Below are 22,364 nucleotides of genomic sequence, written 5' to 3' on the forward strand. Positions count from 1 at the left end.
TCTCCTTTTCTCCCTGCTGTGTTGGGTGCTTTGGCACAGCCTTGCTCAGCAGCCTGCAGGGCATCCAGAATTCCCCAGCTCCTCCCGAGGCTCCATGAGCCTGAGCCGGGGCAGTGCAGTGTGCCAGGACAGGGTCCTGCCAGCAGAGGGGAAAATTCTGAAACGCCCTCAGTTCTGTTCCTGGTCTCTGGCGTGTGTATTTATCAAAATGCTGTTTCCAATCTATACATTTTGTTGTTTGCCTGTCAATACTCATGCTGGTTATTTAAACTTTATTGAGGCAAACAGTCATGTGCTGCATCCCCATGGTACAAAATAGGTAGAGATTGACACCTGTGAATGCTTCCATGGTATGGTACCAATGCAAAAGTAATGAATCAAGTTTGTGGATTTATATACCTAATTTTTTTATTTCCAGTCACCACTGGCTTGCTTCTGTACACATAAAAATTAGTTTTCAGACTTTGCATTGTACATCCCCAGGCCATTTTTTGATATTTATGCAGTTAGTTCCACGAACTTTGCTTAGGAGCTGCTATGTGATCAACAGTCATTACCTTCCCGGACTGCCCATTTTACAAATTACCTAGAGATTTCATGTTCTGCAATTAAGTTTTCTTATTACCTTTATAAAGCCAAAACATTTTTGTGGTGAACTCGCCTAGCTAACAAACAACAAAGGCTTTGTGGTTGCGCTCCTAAGATGATCCTCGTCCCTGTCAGCAGCTGCCAGAACAAGCCATGCCCACGGAGCTGAGAGCGGTTCTCCGGGGTTTGTCAGCAGCACTGTCCTCGCTCGGGCAGCCTGGGCGAGCGGGTGAACAGCGGGGGAAGGAGCACGGTGGCTCCTGATCTGCAGGGAGCTCTCCGTGCGCCCCGCGCCCCGCGGGTTTCCTGCAGCGGGAAGGCGCGGGGGCTTTCCCGGGACCCGGGACGCTGCCCCTCCCGCGCGGGGGCGGGCACGCTGCCTCCTCCGACACGGGCAGGCCCGGGCCGCGGGGGTCAGGCTGGAAACGAGCGTTCCAGGGCAGAGAAGAGGGGGATAAACCGGGCCGGAGGCAGGCACCGGGACTCGGCGCCGGCGGCGTGGCCGCGGCCGGGCCCGTCCTCCGCCTCTCGGCAGTCACCGCCCGGGGCCGGACTGCAGCGGGCTGGCCGCCTCCCCCGCCCCGCCGGCGGAGCGAACCACTGCGGCTCGCCGAGGAGGTGAGGCACCTGTCACCGCGGGCGGCGGCAGCGGCGGGCGGCCCCGTGGCGGGCGGCGGCGGCGGCTCGGGGCGCGTCCGGCGGCGGGGGCGCGGCGGGGGCGCGGCGGCGGAGGGGCGGGCGGCGGCGGGAGCGCGGCCGCCGCGGCCACGGCGCCTCATCCTCCCCCGCGCCGCGCCGCGGGTGTGCGCGCGGAGCCGTGTCCGTGCCCCCGCTGCCGCCGCCGCCGCCGCTGCCTGCAATGGCGTTGAGGCGACGCGGTGGCTGCTGCCTCCTGTCAGGCGGGCGGCGGCAGCGGCCGCTCTGCGCAGAGGAGGCGCGGGGGCAGCGCTGAGCCGGGCGGCCGGGGGAGTCCGTCGCGGCTGTCGGCTGGGTAAGGCGGCGTGCGCGCTCGGCGGCACGGTTACGGGGCTCCACGGTGAACGGCGCTGGCACCGGGCTTTTGTTTCGCGGGCGCGGCGGGCTCTGCCCGGGCACTACCCCGCCGCAAGGTGCTGCCGCCCGAGGCCCCGCGGCTCCGGCCCGCCGGGGCGGCACGGCCGCCCGAGGAGGAGCCGCCGCGGGGCTCCAGCGCTGCCCTCTCGGGTTCAGTTTATTGCGTCCTGCGAGGGCTGCACGGCTCGCCGAGGGTCTCTGCCGTGTGGCCTTTCCAGTCGCCCGTGGCGATCGGCGGGAGCGGAGCGGGAGGTGCGCGGGGACGGGCGCGTCGCTCTCGGTGCGGCGGCCGCGGGCTCCCGGTACCGGCACCGGCACCGTGTGTGCAGCCGCCAGAGTGAGGCGTCCCCGCCTCGGCGGCGGCAGCGCGGCAGGGCAAGGGCTGGGGAGCAGGAACGCAGGGGAAGGGAGAGGGGAAGGGAGAGGGGAAGGGAGAGGGGATTGGCTCGGGAGACCCCCGGGGTGCCCTTCGCTGGGCTGCGGGAGCCGGGGATGAGTCCCTGGGGCCGCGCCGTGCGAGCGGTCCAGCCCCCGGCTCCGTTTCCGCATCTCCGCGTTGGTACCTCCGGGGTTCCAGGCGATAAAACCTCTGCCCGTGACGAGGGGTAACTTTCTCTAACGGGATTTCACTTCCATTACCCTGTCAGCTGTTAACTTTGGGTGCAGTTTTTGTATTCCCTCGAGCTGATGTTTAATTTGCCTTTCTAAGCAAATTATCTTTGATCATGTTTCTACCATTATGTTTCTCTGAGCGAGCAAGGATTGTCTTGCAGTGCCTCATATTTCATGTCACATTGCCTTTCCTTTGCGTGCATATTTGTGCCGTGATACTATACTTGTGAATGGAAAGCTGTGATTATTTGTTCTTTCACTATGATGTTATAGATTATAAATTATGCAACAGTCAATTTGAAAAGTTGGTAATGGCAAGTTTTCACATGTCTGTGCGGTGTTGGTTTGTATTTTTTTTTGCTAGTTTTTTGTAAACATATCAGAAAATGGTAATTATTACAGACTTAAAGTACCTGAGTTTCAGAAAACCCTCCTTTCTATTGCAGGTTAAATCAGCCCTTGTTCTTCAGAGTCCTCAGTCGTGCTGCTTTGTCAAAATTGACCGTGTGCATTAAGACATTTGCCTCCAGATCTGTCAAGTATGGTCCTGCTGAAGGGCAGTGGCCTCTGAGGAAAAACACTCCTCAAGCAGAATCTGCTGTGGCAAACTACTAAGAGCGGTACCGCAGAAACTATGCAGGCAGGTTTCACACTCCTGAAGTAAACATGATGAAAACAGAGTCTTCAGGAGAAAGATCCACCCTCCGAAGTGCCTCTCCTCACAGAAATGCTTATAGGACTGAGTTCCAGGCGCTAAAAAGCACCTTTGACAAACCGAAATCCGATGGAGACCAAAAAACGAAAGAGGAAGGAGAGGCCTCACAGAGCAGGGGAAGGAAATATGGCTCAAATGTCAATAGGATCAAGAACTTATTTATGCAGATGGGCATGGAGCCCACTGAAAGTGCTGGAGTTGCCCCTAAAACCAGGGGAAAGGGTGGCCCTCCATCACCTCAAAGACGAATTAGGCCCAAAGAATTTGTAGAAAAAGCAGATGGTTCAATCGTAAAGTTGGAATCGTCCGTGTCCGAAAGGATAAGTAGATTTGACACTATCCATGATGGTCCTTCCTATTCCAAGTTTACTGAAACTCGGAAGATGTTTGAGCGAAATGCTCATGAAACAGGACATTCAAATCGCTATTCCCCAAAGAAAGAGAAAATCATTTCTAATGAACTTCCAGATGAGTGGTGCAGCTCTAAGTCTAACAGAGGCAGCATGGATTCACTGGACAGTCTTAGCCCAAGGACAGAGACTGTCTCTCCAACTGTGAGTCAACTCAGTGCAGTTTTTGAAAACACTGACTCACACAGCATAAACGCAGAAAAGTCAGAAAACAACGAAGAGTACTCTGTAACTGGTCACTATCCACTAAACCTCTCATCTACTGTCACAAATATCTCCTCGCCCGTTGCAAACCTTGAGGGTTTCAGTCCTTTGAAAGAGGCCAGCACGTGGTCTCCCCCAGCCAAACAGAGTACAGGCGTGGTGTCTGTTGAGAACTCTCAGCAGACTAACACTTCTTCCACACTGAGACAGAAAGTGTCCACAGGCACTTCGGTGGGTTCAAAAACAACTGAAGAAATAAAAAAGAGCACAGAGGCAAGTGCTGATTCTGTTGAGAGTTCTGCAACAGGTCAACAGGATTTGGTTGGTGTGCTTGACAGTGAAAGATCTGTGGACAGCTGTGCTAGGAGTAAGTCAAAAACAGAGACAGGAGTTTTGGTGCAACAGAAGGAACAGTCAGAACACACAGAAGATATCTTTGACCGGCCTGAAGCTGCAGAGTTAACAAGAAATGTAGCTGCAGGTGGTGATTTTGCCATAGATGCTACTGAGTCCCATTATGATGAGGAAAGTGAAAAAGATGGGCATGAAGATGTGAATAATTTTCAGAGTTCCCACGTGTACATGCATTCTGACTACAATGTGTATCGGGTACGATCCAGGTATAATTCTGACTGGGGAGAGACAGGTACAGAACAGGATGATCTGGATGACAGTGATGAAAATAACTGTTATGAACCTGATATGGAATATTCTGAAATTAATGGATTGCCAGATGAAGATGAAATCCCAGCCAACAGAAAAATACAGTTTAGCCGGGCTCCAATTAAGGTACAGTTTCTTATGTTCCTTTTTTTTTTGCAGTTTGGTTTGTTTTCAAATGCAGCTTTATTTGAAGGAGATTTTGGCATTTGATCTTGCCTCCAAAGAGATTTCAGAGGATCTTTTGATACATGTCTTTATTGCAGTCAGTGAACATAATCTTAAATGAAGTAAGGCTGCTGAGCTCTGAGGAGCTTGTCTCATTTCCTAGATTTTCTGATGGCTGACTAAACCAGCAGAATTTGAGCATGACAGCTGGGCTTGTGAAGTTCAAGAATTTTGCCATGCATATTTTGACTTCTATGACTGCATTGTAACCATTGTGAAATGTCAGTGTGGGTATTTGGTGACTTTTAAGCTGCTTGTTTGATTTCATTTGAAATCACAGCTTCCTGAGATTGAAAGGCTTTTCCTCAGCTTTCAGCAGATTCTCAAAGTACCTGTCCTGAAGTACAGTGTGATCTTGTAGTAGAGGACTGTTAATATTCCAAATCTCAGTATCATCTTTTGTAGTAGCACTCTTATTTATTTAAAACTTCTAAAGCATTTATGTATCTATAAAGAGAGCACTATATATCTTAGTGCTACAGAAGGGTGAAATCAATTGACTGAAATATCTAGTGAAAGGTGTGCTTTTTGCAGAGCTGTTATGGTTTGTTTTTAAGTACCTTAAATTGCCACTAAGAATGTTGTTTCCAGTGCTTTTCAGTTCAAGAAGGAATAACTAGTTAATGGCTTGTTAAGTTTTGTTGTACCAGCTTTTCACTGCTGAGTCTCAGGGTTAAATATAAAAGTATTTTACTTCCAAGTTGGTTTTAGTGCATGTGTGTGAGGGTTTGACCCTGGCTGGAGATGCCACATGTCTGTAATGGACAATTCAAAACCATAGCAATTATTGCAGAAGTGGCTTCTTGAAGCAGAAATATATAATGGAGTACTTGAAATGTAAGAATTTTAAAATTAAAAATGTGTAATTGAAGTTGACTGTTTTCCTTGTGTGATTTTAGCAATGAAAATTACTAAGTCAATGAACAGAAGTGCCAGTGTTAAACTCAAAATAATGTGATTTACAAAATCTGCATTCACACTGCCTGTGGTTTAAAGTAGAGTGGGATGTGTATTTGATATGAAGTTTTCATCTGAATAAAGCAACCAGATTTTCATATCTGTTTATCATGGGGTGGAGTACAAAGAACTGTCTTGCTTCATGCTTTGAAAAGAGGATTTTTACACTGAAAGAAAGAAAATATTCCAAGGCAAGATATGGATTTTTTTAATAATTTTAGTTTGTTAGTGTTCTATTCAGGCTTGCATCGTGAACCAAAAATTCTAAGTATTTTTGTTCCTTCTTGATTGTTCCCATAATTAAAGTACCAGGTTTTCTTGAACTCTTGGAGGGAGGTGCAGTGGGGAAAACCTTGATTACAAAGGAAGTTGTCCCCTCCACTGCTTTCCGGCTCAAGCTAATAGACAAGGTGTACTAACAGACAAGATGATGTTGTCTCTTCTGAAAGATCTGCCAGTTGTTTATGATGGTTCCAACAGATGAAAATCCAGAAAGTGATTTTATCCTTGAGATGGTCAGACTTTTCTGCTGTTTCTGAAAGAGCAAATAGTGACATTTTTACTTCAGTGTATTGCTGTTTGAATCATGCTGTCATGCCAAGTGCTCTAAGAGTATTTTCTCAATTATTTGTTTGTTTTCTTTTTAAGTTTTTCATGCTATGTTTATTTCAGATTATGCATTGTACAGTAATAATAATAGTCCATCAGGAAAATGCTCTAGAAGTAATTTTTGTAAATAATTAAAAAAGCACATTTGTCATGGGTTTAAGCATAAAGCACTCTTTAAAAGCTTATCCAAAGTAAACAAATCACTGCTTTAATTATTCTGGCATCTTTATTGTAGATAGGAAGAAAAAAGAATAAAAGCTGTGCTGGGAGAGAACATTGTGGGAGGGCTTGGGAGATCCCCTGCTTTTTGTCCTGTTGCCTCCAGTGCCTGCAATCTGTTCATCATGTGGGGAAGCAGAAGTGAGACCGTGTGGAAGGCTGGCCCAAGCAGGAGGAACTGCAGCTAAAGTTGTGGAAAATTAAAAGCTGCCTCTGGAGCAGTGCTCCCTTCTCTGTGCAGTTCCCTCAGCAATGTGAAGCTGTGTGGGCCAGGGCCCTCAGGTCACTGCCAGGGCCCTCAGGTCTCTGCCAGGGCCCCCAGGTCTCTGCCAGGGCCACCAGGTCACTGCCAGGGCCCTCAGGTCACTGCCTGGGCCACCAGGTCACTGCCAGGGCCCCCAGGTCTCTGCCAGGGCCCCCAGGTCTCTGCCAGGGCCACCAGGTCACTGCCTGGGCCCCCAGGTCAGTGCCAGGGCCCTCGGGTCAGTGCCAGGGCCCCCAGGTCGCTGCCAGGGCCCCCAGGTCGCTGCCAGGGCCACCAGGTCGCTGCCAGGGCAGGCTGCCAGGGCCCCCAGGTCAGTGCCAGGGCCCTCAGGTCACTGCCCGGCCATGCCACCGCGGGCAGGGACCCAGGAGGGGCAGCTGGAGAAGCCCCTGGAGGGTCCTTGTGGCTCCTGGGTCCCTGGGCTCCTGCACTCTGGGACACGCTGCTGGGAGGCTGGAGCTGGCTCTGGCAGTAGCTTTCTGAGCAGCCCAGCTATGATGAGCAGTGCAGGCGGCAAGAGGGACTTGTGTTCTGTCCCCTCACACGGTGCCAGCAGATGAACTACCCTGTCACTCCCTGTGCCCCATCTGTTACACTGGGATGTTGCATCTGACTGAATAGGCAGCAACTGTTTAGGGATTTTTCTGTTCTACACAATTTTTTGTTAGTGGGCATGACTGGTTTCATTAATACTTAGCTGAACATCATCTCATGCATGGCATGATTGCAAGAGAGGAAAATAAAAAGCAATATAGGAGTGTTTTCTGAACTGTTGGAAACTGATTTGTCTTTATGAAAATGATGCAATTTGTGCTTGATTATTTTGCTAGATAGTGGTGTGCAAAGTCCAACCCAAACTTTGGATGTTTAGTGTTGCTTTCAGTATTGTACCATCACTCTCCTCCTACAGGAAAATTCTGAAATAATTAACAAAGTTGGCATTTGAATGTGTGAACTGTCGAATCAGTGGGTAGTTATTGCCATAAAGTTGTTACTTGAAGATCTCAGCAGGTTTAGGTAAACATATTTGGACTATTTTTCTATATGATTTCTTCAGACAGACATGTAAGAGACTTTTTTGTTGTTTTAAGTGTAATGCTGAGGACTATGAGAAGCAGTGAAATATAGGTAGAAGGATAAATAAATAAAGTCTTACCAGACTGATAAAGACTGAATTCTGCATGTCTCCCAAACAGGAAAAATACTAATTTGTTGAGAAACTCACTATCAAGAGGAAGACTCAAATCAATGCATGCAGGAAATTCTACTGTGTTACAGTCTGTAATTTTGCTATCACAGATCCCATGCTCCATGGGCCATTTGCTCTGCTCTACGATGATGGGATATATTTGCTGATTTCATCTGTGTTGAAAGTCCCTTTAGGAGTGGGTGACTACCCAGAGGCCACTGTAGGCTTTGAGAGTTTCTAGGTATTTGGAGTGAGGTGTTGCTGGCGTGAGCAGCTGTGTGTTTCTGTGGGAGCTTAAATCAGCTTGGTGCTGTTAATAAAAAGGAGTACAAAAGGGCCCAAGAGTGGCTGTGGACTCTGCAGTGGAGTGTGTTGCTAAACAAGGGATGTGAACATTTCTGTAGCTGTTCATATGACTGTTTATGTAGTGATATAGAGGCCTTTATCAGTACTGGCCTGCTCTTGTCTTGAGGTATTGTGTTTGTGCTCAGGGATAGAACTGAAGCTCTCCGGGGCAAGTGTACAAGGTGAAAAAGTTAAGTAAATGGGATAAGGAAAGACATACCCTTGTTTTTCCAGGGATACTTTGCTACCAAAGAAACAAAACAACACCCCCCACCCCACCTACCCCTGCTCCCAGCACCCCTAACACTCACTGATTTATTGGTTTTCATTGGGTTTTGCAGGGTTTCCTGAGGGTTGGGTCATGTACTGCTTCCCAGACACTGTGGGCTAATTGGGCAAGGTTTGCCTGTAATGCAGAATTCATTAGCTTGTGGCTTTCCACACCCTAGCAAATGGAAATGTATCGATTGTCCAAATCATAAGTTGTTTTTGAGCCATGCTTCCTCCATCCTGGGTAGAATTAGGATGAAGAGTAATGTTCACCTTTTCCCTTTCCAAGTCCATAGTTTTTGCTGCCCTGGTAGCTAATGGCTGCATCTTCAGTTGGTGCCTGATTCTGGCACCAGGTACACATTGAACCATTTAAAGCTGTTAACAGCAATTTGTGTCTCCTGCTGAGCTTCCTTTTGCAACCTTCTGCTCCACTGACTCTGTCCCACCAGCCAAGGGCCTGGGTATTATGTGATCACACCGTATGGCAGACAGCAGGGGACTCGTGCTGCTGCAAGGGGGTTTGGCCCAGGCTGCTGCTGCAGTTTTTAGCATTCTGTAAAGATTCCTTAGGGTGCAGTGGTGAAGGGACATCTCTGCAGACCTCTCTTGAGTTTTGGCGGTAGGTGGAAGAGAGGGGAACATGAAAGAAGATAAATAGCAAATGGCTTTTCCATCCTTCTGCTAATTCCATATGAAGAGAATGTAATCACTAGTGCCCATGCCTCCTATTGTGCTTCCTCTCATCAGGCAGCATGACTGGATTTTATACCCCATACTATTTCAGTTTTCCAGATCATGTCTTGTTCAGATGGTCTTCCAGAATTGGAACTTGTACTCTCCCTCACCTTTAAAGGAAATTTACAAGTGCTGTGATTATAGTTGAGTGTAGAACATAAATGAAATTTGTATTTAACAGTTCCTTTGAAATTTTTTTTACAAACTTTTTATAAAAATAATTTCAAGGAATGAGTCTTTCTTTCAGTTATTCCTCATTTCTGAAGGGACCTGAAAGATCATTTAGTTCCAACCCCCCCTGCCATGGGCACGGACTCCTTCCACTAGTCGGAGTTGCTCAGCTCCATCCAATCTGGCCTTAAACACTTCCAGGGTTGAGGTATCTACAGCTTCTCTGGGCAACATGTTCCAGTGTCTCACCACCCCCATAGTAAAGAATCTTTTCCTAATATATAATTTAAACTTTCAGTTTGAAGCTATTCCCCCTTGTCCTGACACTACAAGCGCTTGTAAAATGTCTCTCTCCATCTTTCTTGTAGGCTCCCATCAGCTACTGAAAGGCTACAATGTGGTCACTCCAAAAACTTCCCTTTTCCAAGCTGAACAATCCAAATTATCTCTGCCTTTCCTCACAGGAAAGGTGCTCCATCACTCTAATCATCTTAGTGGCCCTGCTCTGGACTTGCTCCAACAAGTCCATGTCCTTCCTGAACTGGGACCCCCAAAGCTGGGTGCTGTGTTCAGGTGGGGTCTCTCTCACCAGGACATGTTTGGCTCTCTGGGCTGTGAGTGCCCATGGCTGGGTCGTGTCCAGCCTCTCACCCACAGCACCCCAAAGTCCTTGGCAGGGCTGCTCCTGGTCTCTTCACTCCCCCAGCCTATATTGGCATTAGGGGTTGCCCCAAGAAAATGTGTTCAGGAATGTAAATAGTGGCAGAGAAAGAATCTGAAACAATGTGGCACTAATTACGTTGGAAATATTTAATCTAAAATATCATTATTAGCCATCATAATAAAGTACGCTGAAAATACTTTCAAGTCTTAGAGTAAAAAAGAAGCGTTTCTGTGCTTGATGCAATGCTCAATATTGTATTTATCTGTTGTTAAAATGTTGATGAACTATTTTGGGTCATAGGAGAAGGTTACCCATCCACAGGCACTCTGCAGTCCAAACTTGTCATTTCTATGTGTGTTTTACTTAAATGAATACTGAGTTGGATTTTGGTGATCTCCACATTTTCCACCCCCAGTGAGCCTGTGATTTTATAAATAAAATAGTCACAGTTCTCATTAGGACACTTGTTGTTTAAGGCAAATATGGAAGACAGGAGTTGCAGAAAGACACTGAAGCTTTGTTAGATTGAAGTCGTTACAGAATCTGAGAAATTCATCCACCTTTTGAATGGGTTAATGATGCAAACTTACAGATAAAAAAAGATGCATAGCTCTTTCTGAAATCACTGAAAGAATATTTTGTTTTCCTTAAATTTGGTTCACTACTTCAGCTCCTGTGTCCATGTAGAAGCCTAGAAGATAGGAAAACTAATATGTATCCTCAGACACCGACAGCTGGATAGCTGTGGAGCCAACCAAGGATTGTTGGTAATAACATTCTGTGAGAAAGATAAGGATGTTTCTGAAGAAGGGACCATACAGAGGAAGGGCAGCACTTTGCTGAGATTGGTTTTGGTTTGGGATCCTGGAGATAGGCACAACACCGTACAGCGCAAGTGCAGGAATGAGGTTGAGAATTGGGCCTGAAATGTTGACCAAAGGCCAACCCAGTCACCAAGACTTGTCATCATTTGGTGGTTATAAAGACCATCAAAGCTCTCCAACCCTTTCCAGAAGGATCTAGAAGATCTGACTGCCCATGATAGCTAATTGGCATTGAAAGTGAGAAACATATCTCCTGGGTGGGCATAATTTACTAATAAAATTTTGTAAGCTCTTGTGGACCCTCTGGCATTTGTCATGAGTATCTCTGAGTCTTGGTGCTCCCTTCCCCATAAGGGTGGGATGCCACATGCTTTGTTTACAGCCTTAGGAGTGGATGATAGTTTTTGCTAAAGCATGAAACTAAGTATTAGGTAGGCTTACTCTCTGACTCCGGTAGTGTTGAATATATCACTGAACTTTCATGCTCATATTCAAATTTCATAAAATGGAAAATGGACAGCAAGCTGGTAATTAATTTCATTCATCTCAATGTGTGAAGTAGTTTGGCATGCAGAGCTATTGGCTAGGTAGCTTGGAACGTGTCTATCCTGCTGCATAAAATGAACTTAGCTTTTTTCCAGATATTGTCAAGTAGGGGGAATTCTACTGACTTTAATATTAAAATGTGTTGTACTGCAGGGAGTGTCCTGCTAACTTGGATTATTCATAAAAAAATAATAGTGTAAAAAACCAGGTTCTTTGCTCTGGTAATATGCTCTTAGGGAAGATCTTTTTATGAAAGGCAGAGCCTTTTACATGTGTTTGTCAAGGAAAGGAATGAGAAGTAAGTATTAAGGATTCAGAGACTGGATGCACTTAGATAACAGATAGTGAAGGGATAAAGCACTTCAAAAGTTACTATTTTGATTCAGTCACTGTGGTGAACAAAGATACCTCATAATTGCTGTGGATTTTTATGCCTTCACCTATGACTCTTTTGCACTTTCAGGTTTTCTTGTATTAAGTATATATGGAATTATTGGACTACAGTAAATAGAATAAAGTTATTTCCCTGTTTCAATATGCTGTGGAGTCTTTAACTCTTATATAAAAGTCATAATTTCACTACTAATTCTAGGGATCAGCAGTTCCTGGGTGTAGTGTTCACACATGTAGCTCTTGAACTAAAAACAAATAATGTAGCCTAAAACCTGGGTTTCATAAGTATTGAGGGCAGTCTAGAAGGACTGTGTGTAGAAACAGAATTTTGATGAAATTATTTGCATCAGAGGTTTATGTGGTTTAAATTGAAAGGGTTTTCCAATTAAAGGTTTTGAATTTCAAAAATGCAGACTGAGAAACTGTAGGGAAATGGTTTGAAATTAGCTGAACCAAAGAGCAAAGGGAACTCTTTGATTCAGAATTAGAAAAAGTGCGTAGGATTTTCATCCCAAGAAAAAAACAGACTATACAAGCAGAATGATTGCAGACCTAATCAGAAGAAAAGTCAGCCAAAGAGAACATCATAAGTTAGCCAAGAACTTGGAAGGAGTGGCAGAAGTGGTTGTTGAAAAAATGAAGAATGTCATTAGAGTTCAAAAGTCTTAAATGTGACTAAGAAGTTGCCAGAAGTCAAGCTGAGTTTGACCTTGTAAAGGAAAATAGTCTAAGTAGTAAAAAGCTATTCATCCATTAAAATTAAAAGAAAGGAGGGTGGGTGTTACGCAGTGAGTATGAAGTTATGGTCAGAGTTATCACCCCCAGTTTATTGTGGAAATTCAAATAGTGAAATCAAGAAGAAACCTGCAGGTTCCTAGGGCTCAAGTTTGTGTGGGGCTTGGTCAAAGAAGCTGTGTTTTAGAAAATCTTGCAGCATATATTTCAAAACTAAAAGAGCACTATCAAAGTAGAAATGGTATTTAACTGCAGAAGAGCAAATTTAATAGCTGTTTTTCAGAAAGTAGAAGAAAGATGGTTCTGGCTGCCTGAAAATCACTAATTTTTTTCCCCCATAGCAAAGCACCAGAGAGCACTTTTTAAAGAATCAAAGGCAGAGAGGCAAATGGAATACATGTAAATGGATTTATCAGAGGTAGTATATGCCAAACTAAATTAGGATCTGCCTTTGATAAGATAAAAGACCTTGTTAAAAATTTCAGTAGCTCTGTCTCAGGAAGTTGGAGCACACTAATGACACTTGCTTTTGGCAGAAAGTGGGGAAGCCTTATCATTGCATAGGATTACAGCAAAATATGGGGACTGTGAGGACTTGAGTGATGGGGATGGATTTATGAGCTAAGAACTTTCACTGTGAACTAGTGACTCATTTGTAGGGGATGGCAGCTAAGGAGAAGGCCACTCTGACGTGCTCCCACAGAATGACAGCAGCAACCTTTGATGTGATGCAGCTGTGAGGAAGGCAAATGGCATTTGAGATAACATGAAGCAAAATATTTTAGAAGCAGTAGGGAATTATGGGTGTCATTTTATAACTTGCCAAGGAGACTTCATCTGGACCGTGTCTGATGGATTCTGCTTCAGGCATGTGGGTCTGCAGGGAGAGCTGTAGCAACTTGATGCTCTTATGTGTCTTTTTCTTGGTTAATTCTATCCTAAAACAGGGGCCTTAAGTAACTTATCTTGCTCATTGAGTGATGCACAAGGCCTGAAAAGGACCATTATTGCATTTCTGTATTCAAGTGAAAAGGCACCTGAAAACTAAGTGGCAGCATTCCACTTTTAAGATGGAATTGAATGTTTTCCAACTAAGAATAAAGAATTTTAATAGAAGGCACTCTTCCTACGTTTCTGATAGACTACTGTGTTGTGTAGTAGTGTCTCTTAATTTTTTAAAGTGTTGCAATTACCTTTAGCTCTATTAACCTTGAAGGCCACAAATAATCTATTAAAAAGAATACCAGACATTCCTGTAATTAAATGCTACAAAGTAATGAATGGATGTTATTCTATGATGTCTTTTTTATATAGAAAGTTCTATTGAGAGAAGCTAATTTTACTCGAGTTAGTTACGAGAGTTGATTCAAGAGACCCATCAGATCACTCAGATAATTCCATATGATAAAGTTAGTGGAAGGTGTTAATGCAGAATTTATCTCTAAGACCTGTTTCCCTTATGCTGTTATACATAAAGCTGTGCTCTTAGTCTCTGCACATCTGTAACTTCTGATGTCCCACTCTGCAGTTTCTATCTGCCTTAATATTCAGTGAATAGTCCCAAGGGCATAGGATGCTGGTTCACATTGAAAGGATATCTTCCAGTATTCAATCTATGCTGCATGTAGACCCAGGGACTTCCATTTGATAAAATCACTGTATTTCACATTAGTTGTTTGAAAGCAATAAACCAGAGAGGCTTTTAAAAGTCATGCTGTCAAACTCCTCTCTATCTAATTCATGGCCTTTATGATAAAGCATTAGGATTTTTTTTTATCTAGCTTGTAATCATCTTTAAATCTTTATAAGCTTGCAGTCATCTTTAAGATTGATGGTGATATATTTAGGTGCTGACATACTCTAAATTCCTTAAATGTGTAGAATCTGACATACCTATTAATTCTACCTTCTTAAAAGCCCAAAGATACTTTCTCATTAGTGTTGGCTTTAGTGATTGCCCAGTAGATTTCATTGTGCATAGACCGTTTAAATAGAATATTCAAAATATGTTAGTGTTGTGTTTTTTGCAAGGGCAAAAAATGCAGAGAGAACACATTAATCCAGAGGTTAAGAGAGAGTCCTCTTGAAAAAAAGCTGGTAATTTAGCAGTGTGGCAAAGTGCACTAACAGAAATGAGAATGTTTCAGTATGACATTTGATAGGAAGAGACTTCCAGACCATGTAGCTCTTTATTCCCCTTTGCCCAGCCATTTTCCTCTGAAGTAGTTGCTCAGTGTTATCTTTCTTAATTTAGTAGGTTGACTGAAAAATGCTTCCTTGATGTTTTGTACATTTCTTTCATGTTAATATTTGATTTGGGGGGGGGAGGGAAATACCATTAAAAAGAGGGGCTCTTTTTTTCTTCCTTTTTTTTTTTCTTTTCTCTCATTCTTTGTGTATGGCCAGTGAAAAATTCTCTCAAGTTTAACAGCTGTAGATGCAAAATAACTGCTGAAACTTGCTGTGGTTTACTGCAGTGCATGACACAGTCATTACCAGTAAGTCTTGACCTTGTGGCCTAAAAGGGGAAAAAAAGGGGAAGTGCCTAATCAACCTCATAACCATCTACAAAGAAATAACTGGCTTAATAGGTGGGGTGAGAGCTGTGGCTTTGTGTACATTCACTTCAGTAAGGCTTTTGACACAACATATTCACAGAGAAGCTTGTTAAAGATGGGCTGGATGAGCAGTGAGGTAGGTTGGAAGCAGGCTGAACAGAGAGGTGAGAAGCCACAAAGCTCATGAAGTTCAGCAGAGAGAGGTGCAAAGTCCTGTGCCTGGCCCTGTGCATCGTTGTGTTCTCAGCACCATCCAGAGGGTGAATCCTCTTCAGCTGTGCAGAAGTGCTCCAGGGTGCTGGACAACAGCAAGTGAAATGCGAGTCTGCCATGTGCTCGTGTTACAAGGAAAGCTGACTGTGGGTGCTGCCATCAGGGCAAGGGAGGTGATCCCTCCTCCACACCACTAAGGCCTCGTGTGGAATTCTGGGCCCTATTCTGGGCTCCCCAGCGCAGGAGAAAGCCCAGGGAAGGCCCATTAAGATGATGACAGGTCTGGAGCATCTTTTCTGTGAGGAAAGGCTGAGAGAACTGGGTCTGCTGAGCCTGGAGAAGTGAAGACTCAGTGGTCTTATTAATGTGTATAAATACTGCAAGGGATGGTGCAAGAGTCAGGCTCTTTCCAGTTATGCCCAGTGGCAGGGTGGGCACCAGCTGAAACACAGGAGGTTCCTGTGAACATCAGGAAACTCTTTCCCTGTGAGGGTGACTGAGCGCTGGCACAGGTTGCCAGAGAGGCTATGGATAGTCCATCTTTGGAGACACCCAAAAGCTGTCTGGCCATGGTCCTGGGCAAGGAGTGCTGTGCTTCAGCTGGGGGATTGGACCAGATGGCCTTTGTAGATCCCTTCAATTTTGAGCCATGATGTGGTTCTGTTGCTTATTTAGATCAGAGAAAAACTATTTTCCTAATAGTGAATTTTGGTAAAGGAAGCAGCTAAATTGCATCCAAGATAAACCATCTTAATTTTATTATTTGTGAACTATACTAAGTGACTTCTTGAATTATTTGTCAGGCTTTAAGACTGCATGGTTGTGCAAATCCAAATTGGTGCAGCAGTTCCAATAGGTTTGATTGTAATAGTTAATGTTGTTTAAATCTATATGAGTATTTTAGTAAGAGTTCATTGCATAAAGCCTAAATTCTTACTTTGTAATTACCGATAGTTAAGTTTAAATATTGATACTAGACTTCTAATGCTTCTTATTAATGAGAAGCTAGGCCCACCACTGCTAAGAAAGGATTTTAAGGGGTTTTTCTTGGACATATTTTGTTGTATGCATAAGCAGATTGACCTAACCTTTTAAGTAACATTTAATAAGGCAAAAGATTTTGGGGAAATATTTAAACAAATATTATGAGTTTAATTTTTATGAGGAAAAGGAAAAATTTAAAACTGCCTATGCAAAAATAAAGCTGTTGAGGAGCAGTTTTCATTTGCAGCAGAGGGAAAGACCACCAACATTTTGCATGCAGCAATAGCTGAGGTCTGGATGGCTAGGGTAAGCCTTGATTGGAGTGGGAATTCCTTGATTGGAATGGGAATGTGATCTGATGCCCTGTTGTGTCCAAATACTCGAAAGCTGTGGTTAAACAAATAAATAATCTCATCCTGGGCTGTGCATTTGAAGTGAAATCTTTGAGCTACTCACTTTGTAAAATGTACCAAGTTGCTGATTTTGTCTAGTGTATCTAGTTTACCTCTCCAGTAGTGAAAAAGAGAGGCATTTTGCTGTTCTTGTAAAGCTTAGCAACTCCCAGAAGAGAGATCAGTGTGTGTGTCTGGAGATGACCAACAGCCATATCTGAAACATAAGAGGGGTTAGTGAGAAGTTTTTTGAATACTTCTTTGAAAAAAGGGTATAAAAGATAGTGAATAGAATAAATTGTTTTCACTCTTGTGGCTTAAAAGTGATTCTTCTAAAGCAAGCCTCTTGTGCCCCTATATGATTTACTTTATTCATTTTATTTTCCTAGTGCAAAGGGTCACTTTGTGTCTCTAAGCTCCGAAGAACACTGTAGTTAATCTGTTCCATTAAGAGCTCCAAGTTTGTGAGTTGGAGAAAGCTGGATTTAGCTTGAGAGTGCTGTGCTGCTGGAAGCTCGGTGCAGCAGTGAGGAGCCCGGGGCTTGGCAGGGGTGCTGGCTGGGCAGGGTGGTGTCGTGCCCCAGCTGGGTGATGGGGTGGGGGCGCAGGCTGGGTCGGGGCTGGGTTGGTACCCAGCCCTGTGCCCCAGCAGGGTCCTGCTCCAGTTTTTGTAAGCAGTGGTACTTGGCAGCACTTCACTCACAGCCTTAAGGACTCAGAAAAGCCACAGAGCAGGTTTTTGGCCTTCTTTTAAGAGCTGGCTGCTTCCTGCTGCATCAGTAGTCCTTCAGTATAGCAGTAACCAAAATACACTCTTACTTCACCATTTTGCATCACTTGATTACCTGATGCTACCTGAGCATTAAAGAGATTTTTTGGTTTTAAAATGTAGTCTCTGTTTTTTCCTCTTTTTCTTCGTTCCTCCCTCCCCAGGCCCTCCACCCCCTCCCCTGCTGTTGATTCTGGACACTTCCAGAGCTGCAGTTTTGTGATGGCCTAGGACAGTTTCCCCTTCTGTCCTTGGTTTGCGTGTTTTCTAGGATTACATACTTGACATTTTTGCATTGCATTAAAAAATTGAAAAGACAACAAAGAAGCTTTTTTAATCATTTATTTTATAACTTTTTCATTGTTCTGTGCAGATCATGTTTATCATTCAAGTCAAGAATTTACTGTGGTACTCTCTCCACCAAGTTTTTGTTGCAGCATTATATGTAGCTTTTGTTTATTGTATTTTATTATTTATAGTGAGTAAATAATGTGTGAAATTTATAGCTTCATATCCATGGAAGCTCAAGGAATGCTGTTCATTTTTTGGTTCTTGTACTGTCCACAGATTGTTCTGATCTCAGGCTTTGCTTTGATAGCTTGATTCTTTATTGTGTGAGAGACAACAAAATCTAGATGTGTCATATGTTCTGTCAGTTTTCCTTAAAACTGTGGCTGAGACCTGAGAGGAGAAAAAGTGTTTTCGCAGGTCTGTGTTGTGTGGAGTATCTGCTTCATCTGACAAATTTATAGGCAAATCTATTGCTATTTTATCCTTTTTAGAGGATACACTTGTACACGTAGAAAAGTAAGAATTGAAAAAACAAACTTGTGTGTACAAATACATATTTGTGTATGCAGATACTTGACTAATAAAATATTGTAGTGGTAATTCATCAGAATGTTTTGAAAGATACATTTTTTTCCTAAAAACTCTGTAATTTATTCTTACATTACGAACATAATGCTCCCAAGGGTATAGGGCTTGCTTTAGCTGCAAGAGTTTTTGCAGTGCAGGATAAACCTGCCAGGAGGATGTAGCAAAGGTCGGTTAAAGGTAAGTATGTCACGACTTCTCTCCTGTATAAGGTATTTTTTTGTTCTCTTTTAAACAAGAGTGGAACTATAATCATGAAATACTAGATGAAATTCTTCATCTTTTATTAGCACTGGAATCCAAGATACAACCTCGCTTGATGACTTGATGAATAATAGTTGTCATTTAATGACTAGCTAGCATTACATTGAAAATAAAGGTCAAAAATTTATCTTTTGTCTCACTACTTGAAAAAACCACTAGCAGTAGATGAAAAGGAGGACTGTCCCTCATACCCGTTTTGGGGTTTGAGATTTTTTCAGAGTTTCAGATTTTATTAGTTTTCTAAGGTGAAAAAAAATGCAATTGTGCAATAAATTACATTTGAAACATCTTACTTTGAAAGAACGGCTTCTGCTTACATCCATATTTGTATATTTGGGGTAGATATCAGTGTCACCACCAGAAATAAGATATTTTTGGGACTCTTAGACATTGTGCAGCCCTTCATCATGCTGCTGTCAGGAACTTGATCAGTAAATTAGTTCAGCAGTAGTGGTAATGGATTTCCAGAGATTATGCCACCACCTCTGATTGAGAGCACTGAGCTTGCATGCAATGATTCCTGAGCACCCCTGTACTACAGAATGCAAACTGTACTGCATAAGAATGGCAGACAATGCTGCTGGAAACTGTCATTACAACATCACTGAGTCCTGTGTAATTTTCTGCCCCATTTGGAATAAAAAATAAGTGATCAGTGTGCATTTGTAACAGGACACCTGGATAGAAGTGATTATGGCAGTGATCTAAAGATATGCACAGCTACTAATTTTTTATCTTTTGGTGCATTCAGCTGTGTTGAACAGAGTGGGCATTAGGAGAGTTGCAAAACAGACAGTGCTTCCTTTTCTCATGGATGTGTGACACCAAGTAAACTTAACAGAACGGGAAAGTTTGGAACAAACAGAACTTCAGAGAGTGGTGTAATACAGCAAAATCAGGTGACAGTGTTAAAAAACTTCTCAAATTGAGATGACTTAGGGAAATTTTTCTTAAAACTGGAAACATGATTATGATTATTAGAAGGTGACGCTAAACCATTGCATGGATTGCCAGTGGACTTGTCACCTATGAGACTGTAGGATATTTTTTTAGCCTATTGTAGAATATGTAGCAGTGGGACTGTAGGATATTTTTTAGCTAAGATAATAACAACAATTGTGGGCCTTTATTCTGTGCTTTGACTTTGTTTTCCCAAAACAACTACCCCTGGGAAGTGTAGTCTGTTATGCAAGGAGCCAAACCAGTGCACTGAAGATGTAGTCTGCTGTCTAATTATACTAAGTACTGGTGGGATGGTCTCTTCATCTGCTTACAAGAATTGTGTCAGAAAATATTTGCTTCAGGTAGATCTCTAATGAAACCATGAACTGATGCTTTGCTGGAAATAGTTTCAATATCTGTTAATATTCAAAGAGAGGCAAAGCTGTTTTATTAATAAAGGAAATTACTTATAATCCATCATTATCAGTAAACTGCATCGATAACAAAAAAAAAAAAATCCTGTAGTTTTTGCCTGACAGTTTTTAACAAGTGGCACAGATTCATGGAAGAGGCTGTAGTGCTTTCAATTGAAAGCAGTTTTTTAGTTTAATTGGTAGCCAGTGAGTCTCCTCTGTGTGATCACATCACACTCTAAGCTGATCGATATTATGTTTAGCCATTTGCTAGCACTTAATGAGATTTCTTACTGATCTTAGAGTGCAATGTACATCATCTCATGAAGGTTAGCAGCTGCTTAGGTGTGTTGAAAATCTGCAATAACACTTTAGTGAAAACTTTGGCTGGTCCATATGATTAATAAAAGAGCAGACAGAAGGGGTAACCATCTTTGGAAGATGGGCATACGAAGGGGACTTGAACCTCCATAATTTTCTAGAAGAGCATCTACCTAAACACTGCACCATAGGTTGCGATTGTGTTCTTCCATCATTTCAGTTCAACCTGGGACCAAAAGAATTGTCTGTACTGGATGATTTTGCAGCTCCCGGCGCTAGAAGGAACACGGGGGCAAACACAACTGTGTAGCTTAATGTTTCACCTGTTTCCTTTAGGCACTGAGGAGGCATCTTTGGGATCTGAGATGTGCTGAAAAACTCGTTAAAATGAAATGGCAAGGAGCTGTTAGTTTTAAGAGATTCTTTGATGTAAGGGGAATTAAATTTTAACTCCCATGTAGTGGATGAGCATTACAGGCACTTAGCCTTTTATATGGCAATCACTACTGTCATCTTCATCTCCTGGATAGGCTTTCACACAGAGAGTTACATCGTTCTTGGGTTTTTGTTTAAGTGTAAGAGTCACCTGCCTTCAGAAGGCAGTTGTTGGCCTTGAGCCCTGAGTAAAGGAGGCATCTGTTTGCAGCTTTCACTTGGGCTTTAAGCTGGAAAAAGTCAGAGAGACTGTAGTACACAACACATTGATCCCTGACCCTAGGCTGGGCCTTGGTCAATGCTTGTGCTTACTTTGTGTAGCACCATCCCATCACAACTTCATTTCCCTTTGGATTTTGTGGGGGGTTTAAGTGAGCAACCTCAGGTTTTTGATTTAGTGTGTACATGAATATTGTGTTTTTCTTTGACCAGCTGATAAGAATGTAAGTACTCTACTGAATTGGAGTCCCCAGTTAGTGATAACAGATATTATTTGTGTTTTAAACCAAAATCCTCTTCTGGATTCTTCTCCATCCCGTTTTCTTCAGTCACAGTATGAGTTGAAAGCTGCCTTTTTTTGGTTGTCATTCCCATTATGCTCTTTGAAAGTGGTGGCTGGGAGGTGAGAAAGGCTAACATTTAACTCCACTACTCTAAAGCAATTTCAGTGTGGAGCATTCCCCCAGGGCTAGGACTGGGGGAGAGATAAATAAAACATCAATGAATAAGGAAGCTGGAATAATTTTAAAACCAGGCTAACCAGGATAGGCTTTCTTATTTGTGTCTTGAAGACAGAGTCAGGGCCTTATCGAGGTCTTCACTTTGTGGCTAGAATGTCTCTTTGTCTGCATAATGAATATAAATGAGCACAACAGATAGTAGGGAGAGGAACAGAGCAAGATGAAATAGTGCTCAGTTATGCAACAGGGATAAGTGGAAGAGGGAGGAGTAGAATTAAGACCTTCAAGTTTTAATGGAAAATAAAAACTGTAAAACAACTTTGGGGGAGTCTTATAATACTGATGAATGGATGTCACGATACTAACAGTTCAAAAGGAAGATACTATTCACTGTTTGCAACATACTTACAAATGTAAGTACAAATGTTTTTTATTTGTAAGTATGTGCTCACATACTTACAAATAAACAAAGTACAAGTGAAATCTGAGGAAGGAACCTGGACCTGCAGCCCCCAGTGTGGAGCCCTTGCCTCCTGCCTGCACTGCTGCTCTCTCCTACACCACTGTAATTCGAGAGAACTTCTGTGCAGTCCTCAACATCTCCAAAACACACCTCCCACTTTCTTGTAGCTCTTTACTGCCTGTGAAACCAGGTTTCAGAAATGACAAAAAGGTAGGTAGTGTACTGTGGGCAGAATTGTACCTCACATGTAACTGACTGAGAGTGGGCTTGTTGGCAGTGGTATCTTCAGCAGAACTGAAACTGAAATTAATATAGAGGAAGTAAAAGTAAGTGACTTCAACTCATGCTTTGAGTTCCTAGTGTTTTAATGACAGTGCTGACTTTCTTCTCTGCAGCAGTCCAATGTGACTTGATACTTCCTTGAAAATACTATCTTTCATGGATGTAATTATATGCTTGGCCAATAAAAGTTGGCAACAAATTACAGTTCCCAGAATCTGTTCTCCTTTTATTCCTATAATGTTATTAAGTTATGATCTGGGACAAGAGATTTAAGATGGGAGGGAACAGTCATGAGGAGTATATAGTGCTGCAGGCAGTATAAATTAGGTGTACCTGGATTAAAATTAAATAAGACAGGTTGGTACCAAAAGCAGTGT

General features: G+C 43.2%; 1 protein-coding gene across 6 annotated transcripts in view; it reads left to right on the forward strand.

Annotated features, from left to right (window-relative positions):
• Positions 1 to 774: 774 nt before the first annotated feature.
• PPP1R9A (protein phosphatase 1 regulatory subunit 9A) overlaps positions 775 to 22,364 on the forward strand; it is a 132,060-nt gene continuing 110,470 nt past the window's right edge. For 5 of the 6 annotated variants that reach the window (XM_074536165.1, XM_074536177.1, XM_074536183.1 and 2 more), the window contains exons 1-2: positions 1,439 to 1,579; positions 2,700 to 4,371. In XM_074536165.1, coding sequence (XP_074392266.1) covers positions 2,920 to 4,371 — 1,452 coding nt within the window. In that variant the 5' untranslated portion in view covers positions 1,439 to 1,579; positions 2,700 to 2,919. Of the gene's footprint in view, positions 1,207 to 1,438; positions 1,580 to 2,699; positions 4,372 to 22,364 lie in introns of those variants that run through there. The other variant, XM_074536170.1, reaches the window with a different exon arrangement.

Source organism: Zonotrichia albicollis, chromosome 1 (assembly GCF_047830755.1).
Source record: "Zonotrichia albicollis isolate bZonAlb1 chromosome 1, bZonAlb1.hap1, whole genome shotgun sequence".
Classification (NCBI taxonomy): Eukaryota; Metazoa; Chordata; class Aves; order Passeriformes; family Passerellidae; genus Zonotrichia; species Zonotrichia albicollis.